General features: G+C 43.3%; 1 protein-coding gene across 1 annotated transcript in view; it reads right to left on the bottom strand.

Moving 5' to 3' along the window:
* Window positions 1–244: 244 nt before the first annotated feature.
* The window catches only part of LOC138301716 (uncharacterized), a 161,689-nt gene continuing 140,910 nt past the window's right edge, over window positions 245–21,023 (bottom strand). Inside the window, exon 5 of the mRNA XM_069242230.1 lies at window positions 245–414. Coding sequence (XP_069098331.1) covers window positions 306–414 — 109 coding nt within the window. The 3' untranslated portion in view covers window positions 245–305. The remainder of the gene's footprint in view (window positions 415–21,023) is intronic.

Here is a 21,023-nt window from a genome sequence, read left to right as displayed (position 1 = left end):
CATAACAAAAATTCTAATGCTATAATTCAGGCCCCATTGGGCTGATTTGGATGATCTTGGGCTCATTTAACTTCAGGTTGCGAGCTTTATCCACCAGGGTCAGTTGCAGAAACCCTCCTCACCTCCAAAGCAGTGCAGTCCTGAAGGAGCTTGTTCTCCTGGCTTCCTGCACCAGCTCTTCCCCAGATCTTGGTATCTGCGCACAAACACCCAGGGCTTTTCCCTAACTGGTCCTCAAGGGGTCTAAAGGACCTCACTGGCTCTTGGGGAGACCCACAGGTCCTGGGGTCGACTGGACAGAGTCCTTAGTCCCTTGTGTGCATCAGAAGTTCCTTCCATTCAGTTCTCCATGGTAGTCCCAGTGTCCAGCAACTACGTGTAGCAAAATCCACAGGCGAGAGAGAGTCTTCCCTTCTGCAAGAGTTTTTAAAGAGAAGAAGAAGTTTCCAGAAGTCAGGCACCCCTGGCCAATCTTAGCATGCCATGTCACATCTTTACGTCTGTCCAACCCCCCTGCACAGTATGAGGTCAGAAAATACCAAATGCACTCCAAACACTGAGTCCAATAATTTTCAAATTCTTCATAGTAAAGATATATAGAAACCAAATGGAGTTAAATTCCTTTATTGTGTGTGATGTAATCAATTATTCTACCTTAACAGATTTTTTACACAACAGCCGACACGTATTTAATCACTAGCGTTAATACCAGGTACAACATTAGTCTAAGATTGGTAGACAGAATAGTAAAAAAAAAGCCAAATGTACAGAATCCTGTAATCCTAAAGTCCACAAGTAGGCCCCAAAAGCAATAAGTAAACATGTGCCCAGTATCGAGACTCAAAACGTCCCCAGTTAACATAGTTCAAATAAACAAGTAAGGACCTGTATCCTATTACATCAGGCGTGCCTAATGTGATTTGAAGAAAGTATCCGGACCGTAATAATCCTGCATCTGAAAATGCCGATTCCTGCTTTACAGAAAATAAATTTCCATCATGTGGCCCAAGAATCACAAGTAACATACCCGTAAATAAATGGGAACTTCAGTATACTTCAGATAAAAAACTGGAAAAGAGATTATACAGCATGCTGGGACATTCCAAAATGGCATCATCCAGGAGTCACTGGTCACATCTGCAATTTGGGTCGCAGCTCCGCCCCTCACTGGCATCACTACCAGGCTCCTGCACACCATAAGTTGAAAGGCAGCCCTCCTCCTGGGTTGGCTTCAGTTGTCTGGGCTCTCTCCTTTGTTCAATGAACTTGGACAGGCCGATCCCTGGTACAGTGTGACAGCTGGGTGACTGATGCAGATCAATCTGCCCCACTCCTTTCCTGGTCAGGAGCTGGGTGAAGTACTGCTAATTGTTCCTTTTGTGAGGGGCAGCCTTTGTATCTGCTGTTGGAGAGAAATGTAATTAGGTAGGCACAGCAGGGTGACAAAAGGCCTGTGCTCTGATCCTGAGCCGAGCAAGAGAAGTATGACAACTCTAGATGACCCAGAAAGTGTACAGATATCATTTTGGAAATAACAGAATTGATGTGTCAGCACAGGTTACACCCTAATTCAAGACGTCAATGGTCTTTGTAGGACAAATGAAAGTGAAAATGTACTCTATGGCAGTTTTCCCCATATGTGTATAACAATAAATCACACTGACTTTCCCTGTTAATGTACGCTAGCCTTATAAGTCCCATCCCAGGTGAATTTCTAAACCCTCAGAGTCCTCATTCTGCAGGCTATCTGTGTGCAGTTACCGGGCTGTGCACATCAGTAGTCTCCCACTCCCACATGGATGTTTGGATGACATTCCTAAACAAGCATTTGCAATAGGTCTTGCATTTTCTTGAGTTAGAGCTATTGCCATTCTAAATTCAGAACTGGACTTTTCTTGCCACATAAATTGGCCAACCCTGTCTCATAATTTTATCTTTTCCTGCCATGTTTAGGTGGTCAGTGGCAGCTACTGACATCAGAAATCACAAGCCCTTGAGGAGAGACATGAAGATGATTGCACTACCTTGAGTTGTGTAAACATCTGGACAGAAATTCACTAGAAAAGTATTTTCTTTTCATTTTAACAGAATTAAAATTGTTGCAAGCATTCTTGCCTCCCATTTCAATGAGCAGAGCACCCTAAGAAGATATATGGCCCTAATAAAGGAGATAAGCAATGCCCTGTGTGCGATGTCCTGAGTGCTGGCAGGGAGGGGCCATGGAAAGAGAGACTCAAGATGCAGTGCGAGGCTACGCAAGTTTCACACCATTTCTTCTAGGTTTAGCTACATTCTACCAGAAAGGGCATTTTGCGGGTTTTGTGAGCAGTGAGCTGAACGTCCAGGTGTTTCTTTTGTAAAATGAGTGTATTTTAGGAGCCAGAGGTAAGCGAGGACAGCACTGGAATAGAGCCAAAACAAATGTCAGGGACATGGGAGGAACGGAATGCTGCAAAAGGGCTCAACAGTTAAAAACAAACATAACATTAAACATAAAGCATGACACCGAGCTGGGAGGAGAAAGGATCATGGCTCGGATTAAAGGGACAACTGAAACAAGATGGGAGGAGGGAGGCAGGGTCATCACACACTGGAGGAAGTGTGACGTAGTGTGGTCAACAAAAATGTTCTCTTAGTCAATGGTCCCAGGCAGGAACTTGGGGCCAGATTACAAAGCGTTTTGCATGGTGCAAACAGCGAATTTTGCTGTTTGCGCCATGCAAAACGTGCATTGCGATGCTCATTCCCATTTTGCGAATCGGTAACCTGGTTACAGACTCGCAGAATGGGAATGCGACTCGCAAATAGGAAGGGGTTTTCCCCTTCCTATTTGCGATTCGCATCACAATGTAGAATTCCTTTGTGATCGTGAACACGGTCTCAAAGCAATTCGCAGTTAGCACCCATTTCAAATGGGTGCTAACCCATTCGCAAAAGGGAAGGGGTCCCCATGGGACCCCTTCCCCTTTGTGAATGGCTATAAAAGCATTTTTTCAGAGCATGCAGTGGTCCTATGGACCACTGCCTGCCCTAAAAAAATGAAACACAAATGTTTCATTTTCTCGAATGTATTGCAACTCGTTTTCCTTAAAGGAAAGTGGGCTGCAATACAAAAAAAAACTGCTTTATTAAAAATCAGTCACAGACATGGTGGTTTGCTGTCTTCAGCAGGCCAATTTCCCTGTGAGTGCAGCGAATTGCAAGGGGGTCGCAAATTGCGACCCACCTCATTAATGTTAATGAGGTGGGTCTTTGAGACCCCCTTGCGATTCGCAGATGGTGTCAGGGACACCATCCTGCATGTGGGTTTGCGACTCGCAAATTGCGAGTCACTCAGACTCGCAATTTGCGACTCGCAAACCCATTTCTTGGTACATCTAGCCCTTAGTGCGTAAAGAAGGGACATTTAACATAGTGCACCAACACAAGTAAAGAATTTAGAACAAGCACAACAAAGAACAAATGTCAAGTGGGGGAGTGGCTTAAGCCCCTATACTGAACACGGCATGTCTCGCAGAGACAGCATATGTGCTGCCTAGGGTTGACCTAAAAGCAGCATCCAGCCCCTGGGTAATAAGTTAGTCTGTTGAGCTTAACCAGACTAGACAGAGCTGGTGTGTGACGTGATACATTACACTGCACATGTGTAGGGTTGTGACAAACAATTATTTAATCAGCACTAACTTTTTGATGTTGTTTTCCTTCTTGTTTGGAAACGTATGTGTTTGCACACACTGTGACACTGCAAAAAGGCTCTTAGTTGAAATGTGCTGTTAGCGTCTCTTCAAAGCCAAATAAAAAAGTTCAACCTATGTCTTTTGTTCAGTATTTCCAGTTCACCTTTTTTTGCATTCTTGTTAAAATGCCATTTTGTACTCCAACATTTATATTTAGAGAGTTTGGGAGTGGCAGAAAATATGAACACGTTAATTAGCAAAAAATGCTAAGGAAGGTGCACTTGGGTTTGAAGTCGTTACCTGCAGCTTATCCCAGGTAAAGTGTGGACTTGCAGTATGGATGCACTGATATTGTGGATGGCTCTTCCGTTCTTACAGATGGACAGTGGAGGTCGCGTCCACCAAAGGGCGATCAGGTGTGTCTACATTGTTTGGGATTGTGGTGCTTCTCGTTTGGCAGCCCTGTGTCCAGAAGCCAGATGGGAACGCAATGACCACATACATTCGGATGCGAGGTGTTCATATCTGACACATCAAGTTTCTTTTACTTTAGTTCTCTAGTCCAGGGATGAGCGGAGAGGAAGCAGGAGTGGGTGCTCTTCGTCACTTTTCTCCCCAAAACTATTAAAGGACCAGTGGTGTCATTGAGAGGCCCAGCCAACAGTAGGCACTTTCGCCACTTGAACATTTTTGGTCTTGTCATTTTTCACATTCATGTTTCTGCGGTATCGAGGCTCATTTGCTCTGCCACCCCTATCACCTCAAAGACGAGTTGCAATATTTCTGTTTTGGAATGTGGCTGGGCTGTCTAGTAAATTGGATAATCGTGAGTGGCATGAATTTAGTCTTAACTATGGCATTGTCTGCTTGCAGGAGACCTGGACTTGTTGCACAGTATTTGTTTATGGTTTTCTCTCTATCCACAGTCCGACCATGCCTTCTAACGGGGGTCATTATAAAGTGGGTTTACTAACTCTGATTTCAACCACCGCTGGCTGGACACTTCTTAAAAAGAATCCCAATTCTTCCCATTTTCAGATTTTGATTGTTTGGGTTTGCTCGGGGATACAGCACTTGTGTTTAACTTTTGCCATTGGAATTTTATGTCTGCAAAGACAGACATAGTTGTTCCTTGATTGTGCATTGGATGAAATATTCAGATTATGGTATCATAAGGATGGGGGATTTCAATACAGATTATTTTATAATATGGATAGGTCGAACTCAACTGTAAATTGTGTCCGATTGCTAGAAGTGTCATATGTGGACAAATTTGTGGGGATTTGGAGGATCTTGCCCACTTTGAAAATTCACCTTGTGTGGGCCATCTGAAAGCTATCTTGAATAAGTGGGCAATATTCATTACAATTGATTTAGCAGGCCCAAGACTCTCAGGAGATGTCACCTAGTTCTGCAAGGGAAGGGTCAGCCTAATTGATGTATTGCTGTGCCATTATCCCATGGACAAAAGGTTTATGATTTTTACATTCTATCCAATTGTTTGAGCGATCATCACCCGTTGTCAATTTTCTTTACAACAGGTGGCATGGACCAGCAATTTGGTTTAGGGCTCCCCACTTCTCATCCAGCACAATTAAAGGATTTTACAGAAATGGGTGTTGCTGGACCCCCAGGCACCATAGAGATAGATTTTGCATCAGAACAGGGGGGTTTGTGGTATGTCTAGATTTTAAGGCCAATTTTAATCTGGTTTTGCAGGCCTATGAAGGAATTTGTCATAGTGTTTCGGCTGTATTAACAAGCGAGGAACGTTTAAGAGCCCCAAAGCCTCAAAGATGGTTTGACTCAAGCTGCTCAAAAGCTCACAGTGATTTTATTTTTGCCCTGAAAGAAGTACCCAGAGATAAGGAAGTAGTGAGAGCCTGGCAGGCAAAGTATAAACTAGCAATTGCTGAGAGAAAGAAGGTGATTAGGAGAGAGGCCTGTGAAAGGCTGCATAATGTGACACAAAGAAATTATGCCCGGCTCTTCTGGGAAGTAGTGAATGCCCCTAATTTTTCTGATACCCCTAATACTCCCATTGATGTGGTTATTCCCCCAAGAATTTGGGTAGAGTATACCTCAAAGCTTTTCAGAAGTGAATTGGGCGAGGTTAGTTCCCTGGACCATTTGATCCTTTTTCATTCTCAGTACAGCATTAAGTTGGCAAGCCCCTCGTTAGATGAGGTATCTGCTGCCCTGAATCAGAGTGTAAATAATAAGGCCCCAGGGCCTGATGATGTGTCTGTCGATCTATTTCTTGACAATCCTGACCTTTGGGTGCCTATTTTGACTAATGTATTGAGTGCTGCAGTTGTTAATGCCCCCCCCCCCAAGTCTTGGTCCAGTACAATAATTGTGCCCATATACAAAAAAGGTGATAGGGGGGATCCACGTTGTTATTGCCTTATTTCACTTATTGATTCCACAAGTACAATTCTGGGCAGAGTTCTGCTGGGTCGGCTAGGATCCTGGGAGACAGCACAGGGCTTCTTTTCTGAAGTCCAATATGGCTTCAGAAAGGACCTGGACACAGTGTAGCAGTGTTTCAATCTTCACCTATTGATTTGTAAACATATTTTGGCCAAGAAAGGTCAATTGTATCTTGCATTCATGGATTTGACCTCTGCTTTCGATTGTGTAATAGGGGTAAGCTTTGGATAAAGATTCTAGATATGTCCACTCTTGAATCTTTGGTGTTTTTCCTTGCTAAGCTACACAAGGATGTTATGAACCATATCAGATTTGGTGCCGATGGTAACTGTACAGACCCTATTAAGATGCATCAGGGTCTGAAGCAGAGGTGCGTGCTGGCCCCCTATATCAATGATTTAGATAAATGCCGAAAGAGGTAGAACCAGATTCTCCCGGGTTGGGTGCCAAGAAACTACTGGCTCTTCTTTATGCCGACAATTGCGTAATGATTTCGAGGACAGAGGTCGGCCTCCAAAAGCTTTAAAATTAATTTGTTTCCTGCATGGGTTACCTTGGCTTACAGACTAACTCTGCTTAGGTTTGCTAAGAAGTTAGGCTCTAGGCTGCTGGATACTTTGCTTGCTATTTATGAGGCATGGTGCCACTCGACAGTTTTTTATGGAGCAGCGTTTGAGGCTAAAGGGAGGCCTCAAAGTTACACATGAGAGAAAATGCTTTTCTGAGGAGGCCCCTGTCAGTTCCTAACAATCTTCCAGCATTTGCCTGCCACACAGAGTTAGTCATCTGGTCCTAGAAAGATTGTATTGGGTTGACCCCTTTTGTGTTGTGGCACTCAGTTTGGACTAAAGATGAGACTTTTCTTAATTGGGAGATACTACAAGATTGTCTTTTTTTGGAGCAAGTCCAAAGGATTCCATGGTTTAAACATGTAACTGAACTCTCGGCAACCCTAGGAAGAGCAGATCCTTTTGACTCACTGCCTGTTTTTTAAATGCATCTCGTTTTTATTTAAAAGCAGCCACAGACATAGTGGTCTGCTGTCTCCAGAAGGCCACCATCCCTGTGAGGGCCACCATTCCCAAGGGGGTCACAAATTGCGACCTACCTCATGAATAATCATGAGGTGGGCATTTGTGACCCCCTTGCCAATTGCTAATAGTGTCAATGACACTATACTATATTCGGTTTAGAGTTTTGCAAATTGCGAGTCGCTCTGATTCGCAATTTGCGATTTGCAAAAATGAACTTTGATACATTTAGCCCTTAGTCTCCTATCTATTTACTGTTATTCAGTATGTATGAGCAGCAATGCCTAGAAGTAATCATTTTACAGACTCCGCCATCCTTCGCTAGAAGGATGTCTCAAGCAAGACGATTTTGAAGTGTCATAGCTCTATGCATAGCCAATTAAGTATCTATCAGGAGTATTGCCCCTGTAAAATTATCAGCATGTTATCCACAATAGTAGACAACTTTCGAAACTTGATTGAGTTCAGGATGACTCCCAGTGAAGGAATCACAGCACCAAATATATCTCCCACTACCGCAGATGAGGACTCCTTCCTATGTCTCTTATGATGTAATTCAGTCAATTTCTGAAACTTTTTCACATCTCCTATCTGATAAATCTTTGGGAATGCTATCCCTAAATACCATGTCCCATACCATCCTCTTGAAAGACGGTAATAAGCATTAAGTCCACAAACATAATAAATCCCCAGAATCGCAGGGGGTCCTCACCATTCAACATAAAAGTCCATTTACTCTGAAACAGAAACACATTCCTACATTCACTCGTTCCCACAAATAAAGTGTCACTGTGCAATTTTGGCATATATATATACAAAGGTTCCCTACGTGCAATGCATCTTAAGCTAATTTCCCTTGCGCCTTTATTGCAGTATAAGCATAATCATTCTTTTAAGTCCTTTTCTCTAAGCTTTTTTCTAATTTCTCTTTTAATGCTTTTCTCCTATCATCAGCATGACCTAAGAAGCTCTTCTCTAGAGGTGTAAACAAGCATGTCAAATTATTTTTATGAGCAAAAGCCGTCCCAAACGTTAGAGTGGGCTCAGCGAATCCTCTAACCAATACTATGTCATGATCCTTAGCTATTCTACTCAAATACCTAATGAGAGGAACAAACAAAAGCACTACATTGTGATTGGAGTAAAAATACTGAATATACTCCTGGTCATAAAACCTTGTTAGTAGAAGACTACATCTTATGCTGTAAGTTAGTAGAAGACTATGGCAGGTAACCCCTTCCTCAACTGATGAAGGAATTTGCGTACATACAAGACAATCCCTTGCGCCCATCGTCTCAACATACTCACTCAATAAGCGATAGAAAACGTTAGAAGAAAGTTCTCCTGGATCATTAGTGTAGTCATGCAAATACTTCTCATCTAACTTAAACTTTTCCAAAGCCGTTAGTGTAGTAGTCCCAGAAGCCGAGGTATGGTTGGCTCCTTTCACGTCAAGAACAGACATACCCACAAGCAACACTATAAACATAATTCCATACATAATGGCCAAACCAATGCTCATATATTTACAGCGCCTAGCGTTTCTAACCTGCTTATCAAAGTCAGCCATTATCTGTGAAGAATCAGAAAGCAGAAGTAATTTGCAGCAAAAATCAATAATATGGCCAAATTCTTCTTTCAGATGTTCAGTTTTGCTCTCAGGAATTCCTTTCCCTTGTCAAAATCGATTAGCAGCTTGTCACGTCTGGTTTTCCAAACGTCAATTCAAGTTATCAATGTGTTTTCTGGTTTATTTTTCACAGTCTCTTTTTTAAAAGATATTTCTCAGATTATTTCAACAGTTCAGCTGCTCGATCATCTTAAAGTTACCTTAAAGTACTAATTTGGAACCTCCCTATCAAAACAAAAAGACATAAACTTGTGTTGCCACTTGTTTGTATTTGCAGACGCCCATTTAGGACCTGCGTATCTTCGACTTGCTATTCTCTTCCTCTTCATCTTTCGATCACCGCTCAACTCTCCTTCACTCAAGTCTTATTTTCTCGTTGTATCTACTTCTTCCTCTATTGACTGATCTATAACCACTTCTTTTCGTTTCTCTACTTGTGGTTCAGGCCAATTGTCTCCCTTTCTTGTTCCTTCTGTCAATATTCTCTTCAGGATTGGACTCTTTTCCTTTTCTTTCTTTGTGGTGTTTTCTCTTGATGGACCTGCAATAGGCTCAGGAGAAGTCGGATCCCTTTGACTTTGATACAGCTTAACTCCGTCCCCTTCTGGGTCTAGCTCTTGCTCTGTTTGTTTCTCAGATTCATCTACTTCTGGGAGAACCCCTGCTGTGCTAGGCTCTCTAGCTGCGTCAGTTGTAATAGAATCTCCTGCTGCATCATTTGATATAGATTCTCCTGCAGCCTCCTGTAGCTCTTCACTTTTGTTTCTTACAGGGGTGATAGAACCATCTTTCGCAAGCTCCTGTTTCACTTCAGGTTCTCTTTGTTCTTTATCTGGTTCTGGTGCTGTGACCTGCTTCGCAGTTGTTGGTGCTCTCAACAACATTTCTTCATGATCCAGTGGACATGCCACTTTCTTCGTGTGACTCGCGTGAATCCAGTTTGGGATCCTGCACACTTCACAGCTGTTGTAGTCGTCAAGATCACCTGGTAAGGCCCTCTCCAACGTGGCTCCAAACATGTCTTGTGAACATGTTTTCGGACAACAACCCAGTCGCCGGCTCTCAGGTTGTGCCCTGGCTCGTGTATTGGTTGCAGCGTGGTGGCGTCCACCTGCTGAGAGAAAGAGCGAACCACATCAGCCAGACCCTTGCAGTAATCCAACATTATATCATCTGTAATATTGACAAGTGCATTGGCTGGAACTGCTGGAAATCTCATTGCTCTGCCCATGAGGACCTTGTGAGGCGACAATCCTGTCTTCCTGTCAGGTGTATTTCTCATTGACATTAACACCAAAGGCAATGCGTCTTGCCATTTAAAATTCATTGCTGCACACATTTTGGCAATTCTTGATTTTAAGGTACTATTCACCTGCTCCACCAGTCCTGATGCTTCAGGCAGTAGCTACAATGTAACTTCTGCTCAATGTTTAGTGCTGCACACAAAAGTTTAATCACCTTGTTATTGAAGTGCGTTTCCCTTTCTGATTCTAGATCGGAAATCTGAAACGTGGTATCAACTCTCTAAGCAACAACTTTGCTACTGTGAGGCTATCATTCCTTCTTCTGGGGTACACTTCAAACCAGTGACTAAATATGCATACAATCACTAACACGTATTTCAAACCTCCGCATGCAGGCATCTCAATGAAATCCAATTGCATTCTGCTGAATGGACCTCCTGCTCTTCCAATGTGGCTCAAATTTACCACAGTCCCTTTCCCTGCATTTAGTTGCTGACAAATAACACTGCGATGGCATACTGCTTCAGCTGCCTGCCTAAACTTAGGGTTAAACCAATCAATTTTGAACAGATGAACCATGGCATCCCTCCCAATGTGTGCCTGACCATGATAGTACCTTGCCATTTGTGACAGCAAGCTATTTGGCAAAACCATCTGATCCTCTTCGGATACCCATAATTCATCCTGCCTTTGAATACATTTCATCTTAATCCAGGAACGTTTCTCTTCCTTGTCAACATTACTCAGCAAAGTTTTAAATTCTTCTAATGTATCAATCACCCTTAATGCAAAACTCATACATGTAGTCTTCTTCAGAAAACAACTCGCACTTGTCCTTGAATGATATACAGTTCAATGCAAAAAACCTTGCGACTTGATCCGCATATCCATTTCCTAGTGACACGTAATCTTGTGATTTTAGATGTGCACTGCATTTCACCACGGCAATTTCTTCTGGCAATTGTATTGCATACAGCAACTCCTTTATCCTCTCACCATTCCTCACTGGTGGTAGAGGTCAGGAAACCCCTCTGTGACCACAATTGACTAAAATCATGAACAATTCAAAATCTGTATTGGCTATCTGTATAAATATTGACTCTCAATCTAGCAGAAACATGGCAAGCCCTTGTAAGAGATACCAACTCTGCTACTTCTGCAGAATATACTCCTCATAGCCAGGAAGCTTCTAAGGTGCCTCTGATTGTGCACACAGCATATCCTGCTCTTAATGTCCCTGTACCATTTCTGAGACAAGAACCATCAACAAAGACAATTTGGTCATTTTCTTCCAATTGAGTATCTCTATGTCAGGTCTCGGTTTCGTGCACAACACAGTCACTTCAAGACAATCATGCTCAATGTCTTCCTCTTTTTCAATTTCAGTAGTATCACTTGGAAGTAAAGTTGTCGGGTTCAGCACTGTACATCTTTTCAGTGTCACATTAGGAGCACCTAAAATGCTCGTCCCATACCTTGTCAGTCTGGCACCAGTCAAGTATTGCGTTTTTGTCCTTGTCAGTAAAATCTCAATTGAGTGAGGGACCATTACCGTCAGGGGATATCCCATCACCACTCCTTCACATTGTGAAAGGCTCTGACCAACTGCAGCTACTGCACGCAAACAACCTGGTAAGGTTGCTGCAACTGGGTCCAAGGTAGCTGAAAAATATGCTACCGGGCGATGAGCACATCCATGAACCTGAGTCAAGACAGACAATGAACATGCATCATGCTCATGACAAAACAATGTGAATGGTTTTGTGTAATCAGGCATACCCAGCGCTGGAACCCTGCACAAACTCTCCCTCAACTCAGTGAATGCTTTCATCTGTTACTGATCTAAGGTTATGGGATCCGTGACATCCTTATGTGTCAGCTTCTGTAATGGCTTTGAAATCTCAACAAAATTCGGAAACCACTGTCGACAAAAACCTACCATTCCTAGAAACATTCTGACATCTCTTTGTGAAGTCGGAGAACTCCTCTGCAATAACATTGTGATCCTTTCTCTAGATATTTTCCTTGACCCTTTCTCAGTTTGGTGACCCAAGTACTTAACTACCTTCTGACAGTCCTGCAACTTCAACGGTGATACTTTATGACCAAATTTTCCCAAATTATTCAATAGGGCAATCAAGTCGTACTTACACTCGTCCCTTGTTTTGGATGCAATCAACAAAGCATCAATGTACTGCACCAGAGCCGATTTAAACAGTAATTCCAATGACTCTGAATTATTTTTCAAGATCTGATTGAACAAGGATGGTGACTCTGTGTACCCTTGAGGAAGTCTACACCAGCAGTAGATTCTGTCTAGGAATTTGAAACTAAAGAGAAACTTACTATCCTCATTAAGAGGCACAGAAAAGAATGCTTGTGACAAGTCAACTACGGTGAACCATTCTGCATCACATGGAATCTGAAACATTATTACTGCTGGATTTTGGCACTATGGGACAACACTTGACCACCATATTATTTACTTTTCTCAAATCCTGAACAATTCGCACCTTTCCACATGGTTTCCTCAACCCAATTATCTGTGACTTACATGGGCTGCTCAGTACTTCCTTCAAAACTCCCTGCTTCACAAAGTCTCCAATTATCTGTGCCACGTTCATCAAGACATCGTGTGTCATATTATACTGAATCTCAGTCCCAGCAGTTGAGAAAGTAATTGAACATTTTGTTTTACACAATAAGTCCCTTCCCAGTAGGGATACTGGACTTGAATCACAGACTACAAACTTATGCAGTCCCTGGAAGCTGCCAATCTCAATTTGCACTGGATCTGTAATCTGATTTGTCAAATGCTTATTCACTACCCGTACAACCTGAACTGTTCTTCCTGAAAGAGGTAAATTCGGAACTTCTGCACTTCTCACTGTCGAGCGTGTAGCTCCTGTGTCCACCAAGAATGAAACTGTGTGACCCATCACCTTCCCTCTCACATAGGGTCCTCGCTGATCTACGTCTAAGGAAACTGCAAATACACATGGCTCCTCATCTGATCACTCATCCATTCACCATTTATTTCATTCTCACTGTGTAACGGGAATTGCTGCACTGTGTCACTACTTCTGTCTTGTCTGTGACCCGTGACCTGTTGAGTAAGCATCATCTGTTGCTGCTCCATTGGAGCTTGAGGTGTCTGCATTTGCTGTCTAGGTACAATAGGAATCTGCTGCTTCATTGGTTGCAACTGTGTCATCTGTGCTCGAGGTATTTGCACCTGCTGCATAGGTTGAAAATGTTGCATCTGATTCATGTTATTCTGAAAGTTTGGATTAGGACCTCTCATTCTCGGAACTCTTACATTTTGAAATGTATTGACATCACCATTCTGCTGAACAACACCTTTCTGCACCATTGTCAAAGACTCCTGCTTCCAATGTCCCACGACCCGCAAATATGACACAGTAACATCGTTTTTATCACTTGCACATCATCCTGATCCACTACAGTACTCAAATCTGGCCCACGATTCATATTAACTCCACAACCTCTACCTCTCATCTGAGGCTGGAACATGACAGTTTCCTGCTACTGTGGTATTTCTTGCACAAAAGTTCCCTGTACTCCTGTTTGGGCTGCCTTGATCTGCATCACCATCACCTTCTCTTTCAACTTTTTCTGCTTCAACTCAATGTCATCACTACAGTATTTCGCATACTGCAACACTTCTTCAATCGGCTTCACTTGCCAACAAATCAAATCACTCTTAATCATCTGACCTATTTCAGTTCTCAGTCCTTCCACAAACCTGAACATAAAATGTATGTCGTTTGGCTCGATCGCTTCCTGCCTCTGTACTCCTTGAACGCTTTTAACAGTTTCTCATAGTACGGATGTATCAACTCCTTTACCTCCTGCACTGTCCTATCAATCCTCTGCCATTCAATATTTTGGGGTGAAATTCTCGTCTTCAGGAACTCAATCACTTTATAATAATGTTTCATTACTTCAGAAGATGGTGCACCTGTGCTTCTATCCCTTTCTGGTTCACTCGTTGACAAATCTACTGCTCTCTTACACTCGACCCACAAGTCCGTTGGAACCACTATTTCCAATAAAGTATTCAGGTCTTCCCACAAGCATTTCGAAAGCTTCACAAACCTGTCTGTCTGCTGATACCACCCAACCGGTTTCTCCCTTAATTTTGGATAATCATTTGTGAATGACAGAATGTCACTCCTATGCCAAGTAACATGAACAAACTGCCCTCCAGGAATTTCTCTCATTGGTAAAATATTCTCTGGATCTTTGTCCTGTTGTACATTTTCAGACCCTTCTTGGGAATCTCGTTTCCTTTTATCTTGTTTCTTTACCCATCTGCCGTCCCATTTCTCCAACGCTCTCCAAACCTGAGCAGTAATTCTTTAAGGTGTGCTTTTATTCCGGCTGACCTCATGTGTTCCAAATCTTTTGCCTCAAAATCTAAACTATAGCTCCTTTTCAAATGCTTCATTTCCTCAACCTCTATGTCATGCTTCCCTGCCAAATCTGCTATTCTCTGATGTATCTTGCCCACCTCTCTTGTGATTCTCGGACACAGATATCTCAATTCTGCTTCTGTGTAAGACTCTAACCTATTCACCCCCATTGTTCCCTCGACTAGTTCAGTTACTTCCGTACTCAGCCTAACATGATCAATCTGCTCTTCACCCTTGGGTGTATTTCGTGGGGTGTTCAATTGTCTAACCACTAGTTCAGCTGCTGTGCTGTCAATCCCTGTAACGTAATGTTACTCGCATTTAGTGATGTCACATGTTGTACCACTGCACTTGGAGTCTGCGTAGTCAACAGATTTAAGCTCCTACCTGCACTCGTACCATTTACAGCATCAGAAAGTGCAACAAGTGGGCTGAGATCCAATAAGGACCTTGATCCATCAAAAGTCTGACCCATGGAAGAAACTACTTGGACTTGCTGACTTATTCCCCTCCTCACTAAACTCTGAGACATCTCACCCTGCTCTCCTGTAATTGGTTTCTTCTGCGCAAACAATGGTAACACTGGACCAACAGTAATCAGTATCGATATTGCATCTGGGGCTGCTCTAGCACCTGCATTCTATGGAAGAGTAACTCCCATACTCTGATTCATTACCGGAGTCAAATCTGACTGTGTCCCTGTCATTGGTGTAAACCTCAGCACACTCGCGGCTGTGCCTGGGGCCTCAATATTGGAGTCAGCTCAGTCTGAACCAACAATGGTCTTGGAACCACTTGCTCCGTAGGCACCACCAAGTTCAAAGTTGCTCAAGAATCGGCACTTCAGGATAAATTCTCTGTATCGGTGGGGGATGCAACTGTACTTCGACCACCGAACTAGTCAACACGTTAGGATTACCCTACACCACACACTGTGCCAGTCCATCATTAACCTGTACCGGACTCACTGGCCCCATTGCCTGTGCTGGTGTTGTCAGATCAACGCTAGTACTTAGACCACCCTCATGCACCGCATAAGGTGGAGTTCGGTCTCTCAGTATCTGAGTAATAAGATCCTCATCATACGATTCTTCTTCCACTACAGAAGCCCTTTTTACCTCTTTATCCCCAGACGTACTCTTATCACTTTTTCTAGTCGCTTTCTTCCCTTCTATCTCATCTTCTTGTGTAATAGCAAAAAGCAACTTAACATCCTGCAATATTACTGTTCTCCACTTCTTCTGTTCCCAATCCCATCTCGCTTCTGCTAGAGACATCTCTACCTTTCTTACTCTCCTTTTAACCCCTTCGCTGCCAGGCCTTTTCCCCCTCCTGTGCCGAGCCTTTTTTTGGCTATTTGGAGCAGTTCGCGCTTAGGCCCTCATAACTTTTTGTTCACATAAGCTACCCACGCCAAATTTGCGTCCTTTTTTTCCAACATCCTAGGGATTCTAGAGGTACCCAGACTTTGTGGGTTCCCCAGAAGGAGGCCAAGAAATTAGCCAAAATACAGTGAAAATTTCGTTTTTTTCAAAAAAATTGGAAAAAGGGGCTGCAGAAGAAGGCTTGTGGTTTTTTCCCTGAAAAGGGCATCAACAAAGGGTTTGCGGTGCTAAAATCACCAGCTTCCCAGCTTTCAGGAACAGGCAGACTTGAATCAGAAAACCCAATTTTTCAACACAATTTTGACATTTTACTGGGACATACCCCATTTTTACGATTTTTTGTGCTTTCAGCCTCCTTCCAGTCAGTGACAGAAATGGGCATGAAACCAACGCTGGATCCCAGAAACCGCAACATTTCTGAAAAGTAGACCATATTCTGAATTCAGCAAGGGATAATTTGTGTAGATCCTACAAGGGTTTCCTACAGAAAATAACAACTGAAAAAGAAAAATATTGAAATTGAGGTGAAAAAAACATCAATTATTCTCAACGTTTTACTCTGTAACTTTTTCCTGCAATGTCAGATTTTCGAAAGCAATATACCGTTACGTCTGATGGACTCTTCTGGTTGCGGGGATATATAGGACTTGTAGGTTCATCAAGAACTCTAGGTACCCAGAGTCAATAAATGACCTGCACCCTGCAGTGGGTTTTCATTCTATACCGTGTATACAGCAATTCATTTGCTGAAATATAAAGAGTAAAAAATTGCTATCAAGAAAACCTTTGTATTTCCAAAATGGGCACAAGATAAGGTATTGAGAAGCAGTGGTTATTTGCACATCTCTGAATTCCTGGGTGCCCATACTAGCATGTGAATTACAGGGCATTTCTCAAATAGACGTCTTTTTTACACACTGTCTTACATTTGGAAGGGAAAAATGTAGAGAAAGACAAGGGCCAATAACACTTGTTTTGCTATTCTATGTTCCCCCAAGTCTCCCGATAAAGATGATACCTCACTTGTGTGGGTAGGCCTAGCGCCCGCGATAGGATATGCCCCAAAACACAACGTGGACACATCACAGAAAACAGAGCTGTTTTTTTGCAAAGTGCCTACCTGTAGATTTTGGCCTCTAGCTCAGCCAGCACCTAGGGAAACCTACCAAACCTGTGCATTTGTGAAAACTAGAGACCTAGGGGAATCCAAGATGGGGTGACTTGTGGGGCTCTGACCAGGTTCTGTTACCCAGAATCCTTTGCAAACCTCACAATCTGGCTTAAAAAAACACATTTTCTTCACATTTCGGTGACAGAAAGTTCTGGAGTCTGAGAGGAGGCACAAATTTCCTTCCACCCAGCGCTCCCCCAAGTCTCCTGATAAAAATAGTACCTCATTTGTGTGGGTAGGCCTAGCGCCCGCGACAGGATATGCCCCAAAACACAACGTGGACACATCACAGAAAACAGAGCTGTTTTTAGCAAAGTGCCTACCTGTAGATTTTGGCCTCAAGCTCAGCCGGCACCTAGGGAAACCTACCAAACCTGTGCATTTTTGAAAACTAGAGACCTAGGGGAATCCAAGATGGGGTGACTTGTGGGGCTCTGACCAGGTTCTGTTACCCAGAATCCTTTGCAAACCTCCCCCCAAACACAGGTAGTTTTGTAATATATCGTTTTGATGTGTCCACATACGTCCGTGATGTGCCAAACACTAAAATTTTGAAAAGAAACGCACTTAGGTTATGTGAAAAAGACCCCTCACCCACCAACCAAGTTGGTGGCATGCTTCATCATCGGGGTCCCACCTGAGGCACCTAGCGTGTCACAGGTGTGCTGCGACGCCTGATTACAGCGGAGCAGGTTTTGTCATTTTTACCACACATACTGGTTGGATTTGGCACGAGGGTGAGTGATGGTTCAGTGGATCAAATTTTACTAACAAGAGCTTTCAAAAAAATGAAATGCACTGTTAATAACTGAAAGGCAAAAAACTGAACCAATGACTCACAGCTCGTGAGCTGTAAAGCCGCGACAAGGCACCAACCGCTTTACAGTCCATTCACACAACTTTCATACATGACACACACAAGACCATTCACACCGCCAGCCACGGGCCCAGCACATTACAACACTCACATCGACAGACAGCGCCACTCAAGGGCCCATCACTTACATACGCCCACATGCCTGATACAACAATCCCACCAGCTGATGGGAGTGTGTGGACTGGTGTTTGGCTGGCAGTGTGTTGCAGTAGCCAACAGCAAGTCAATATGTATACTCTCAGCCAAGGCCCCACTCCACACACAATGGCATACATTTTTTTTTTTTTAAACAGAGGAAGTAGAAAGAATTACAAAACTACAAACACAAAAGCTCTAGTACATGACAGAAATGCTAACCATGAAACTGAACACATGAAAATACAAAACAGACATGAGTTTACACTCATGGTTGTTCCCAGAAATTCTTCTGGGTGTGGTAATTCTTAAAACAACCACCCACACACAGCCCAGACTTTGAAGGACAATCTGGGCAGTACATTCGAGTCTCCCTCCGGATACCTCTTTGAAAACACACTCTACATTTCTTAGCTGGAAAGTCTTTTTTGGGTGTGGGAGGAATGTGCTCAGCAAAGTGGCGATCTTTCAATCTAGCCACATCCTCCACCACTGCTTCTCTAGGAACTCTGGCCTGTTCCACCACAATAAGGCTCTCTATCACTGACTCCTGAAATTTCACAAATGTCATCTTTGACTCTGGAGACCTATCCCTAAACACAATAAAAGCATTGAAGGTTGCTAAGTGGAAGAGGTGAATTGCTAACTTCTTATACCAAACGTAAGACTTACGAATAGCAGTATAAGGTTCCAACCTCTGGTCAACTCTATCTACACCTCCCACGTGCTTATTATAATCTAAAATGCACACAGGTTTGCGCACTTCAGCAACCTGGCCCCAAACAGTCACGGGGGAAGTACTCTCATCATGGATGGTACTTAGCATGTAGACATCCCTCTTGTCTGAAAATTTAAAAGCTAGCAGCTCCTCATTTCGCAAGGCACAGCACTGTCCCCTCTCAAGTTTTTTTACAGACAAGCTCCCTTGGATAGCCTTTCCGGTTAGAACGGATTGTGCCACAAGCAACTGTGTCCACTCTAAACAATTCCTTGAACAACTGCACACCAGTGTAGAAGTTATCTACATACAAATGGTGACCTTTGTTGAACAGTCGTCTACCAAGATCCCACACAATTTTCTCAGTAACTCCAAAAGTGGGAGGACAACCAGGGGGGGTCAATATTGGAATCCCTACCAGTGTACACACGGAAACTATACACATATCCTGTCCTACTTTCAGACAGCATATACAATTTAATTCCATATTGTGCCCTTTTGCTAGGAATGTACTGCCTAAAAACCAAAGGACCCTTGAAGAGGACCAAAGACTCGTCCACACTTATCTCTTTGCCTGGAACATAGACCTCCGAAAACCGATCTACAAAATGATCAAGGACAGGCCTAATCTTAAAAAGACGGTCAGAATCTGGGTGATCTCGTGGCAAGGCTAATGCATTGTCAGCAAAATGCAGCATCCTAAGAAGAAGCAAATACCGATTACGACTCATGGTCACAGGAAATACAGCTGTTGCCATCAAGGGACTAGTAGACCAATAAGAAGCTAGTGACAGCTTCCTTATCAACCCCATCAAAAAAATCAAACCCAAAAACTTTTTCATCTCCTCCAAATTTGTGGGAATCCACTGGGCAGCTCTAGAGTGTGGCCTAAGTCTAGCAGCGTTGTCCCTCAAATGCTGCTCCGCATACAAATTAGTCTGCTCAACAATCTCTTCTAAAATCATATCATCCATGAATAACTCTAAGAAATTGATAGGCAAAAAGTTCTCTGTATTGGCGTTACACCCCGGGAGACCAGTAAAGGCAGGCAACTCTGGCTGCTCCATGTTTGGGGCAACCCAGACATCAGGTCTTATAACGGGAAACCTTTCAGCCCCAGGTTGCTGCACTATTGGCACATCAGTGTCCTCCCCTAAAACAGGCCCTTCATCTGCACTGAGTGCGGCTTCATCATCAGAAGATTCCCCTCCAACAGAAACATCACTGCCAGAATCTCTGACTTCCTCCTCTGCCTCAGATGCAGAGTCTGTCTCATAATCATGATCAGACTGTGACTCAAAAAGCATACCAACCACCTTCTGAGCGGTCATCCTGCGGCTAGCCATGATCTCTCCTGCTAAAATTAACTGGACAAATTCACCACTAACAACCAGCACTGTGTAAGACAAGTCACAAAGTGTAGCTTTGTTAGTAAGAGTTATAAACTCAAAAACTATGCCGCTCCCTTGCCTGAAAAAGCTTGATTCACCAGCAACTACTCTGCACAGACACAGCAATCACCAATGATATCCCACTAAAAAGAAAGAAAGAAAGAAAGGCAAATTAGAAATAAGACAAAACAAATATCATTGTGCACAAATCTAAGGACAATTTCACACACAATCCTGCATTTAGTACACCCCCTACAAACATGTCATTCATGCATGGCAACAATACTCCTTTGGAGTAAATTGGTTGTACTTACCTAAAACATGCAACTGTGCAAACTGCAGGCCAACCACCACCAAAACCGCAAAGAGCCACAGCAAATAAAGCAAAAGCTTTGAACTAGAACAAAAAGGAGGAAAACATTTTTTATCACAAATGCAAATACTTCATCAGTTGACAAACACCCCACCATCAAACATTTAGAAATTGGTGCCTAAGTGGATTCTGCCATAGGGGCAGATGAGCCTACTAAGAAAATAGGCCTGTCTGCCCCAAGGAGGCCAGAAAATACCTTTAGTAGTGTGTCCCCATGAAGAGCGCCCCTTGCCAAAGGGGACAGCCCTCAAACAAAAAAAACAAAAAAACACACACAACACTATCCCTGGTGCCTAAGTGGCTTCTGCCCCCCTTGGGGGCAGATCAGCCTAAAAATAATTGGCTGATCTGTCTCCAAGGGGTGCAGAAATGGCCTGGGTACATGTGCCCCCAAAGTGGGGGGCGACCTTTGCCCAAGGCCCCCCCCATCCACTAACACACACACACACACTATCCCTGGTGTCTAAGTGGCTTCTGCCCCCCTTGGGGGCAGGTGGGCCTAAACAAATAGGCCCATCTGCC

Source organism: Pleurodeles waltl, chromosome 6, assembly GCF_031143425.1.
Source record: "Pleurodeles waltl isolate 20211129_DDA chromosome 6, aPleWal1.hap1.20221129, whole genome shotgun sequence".
Lineage (NCBI taxonomy): Eukaryota > Metazoa > Chordata > Amphibia > Caudata > Salamandridae > Pleurodeles > Pleurodeles waltl.
The sequence above is the reverse complement of the archived record's forward strand: the minus strand, read 5'-3'. Positions and strand labels throughout refer to the sequence as shown.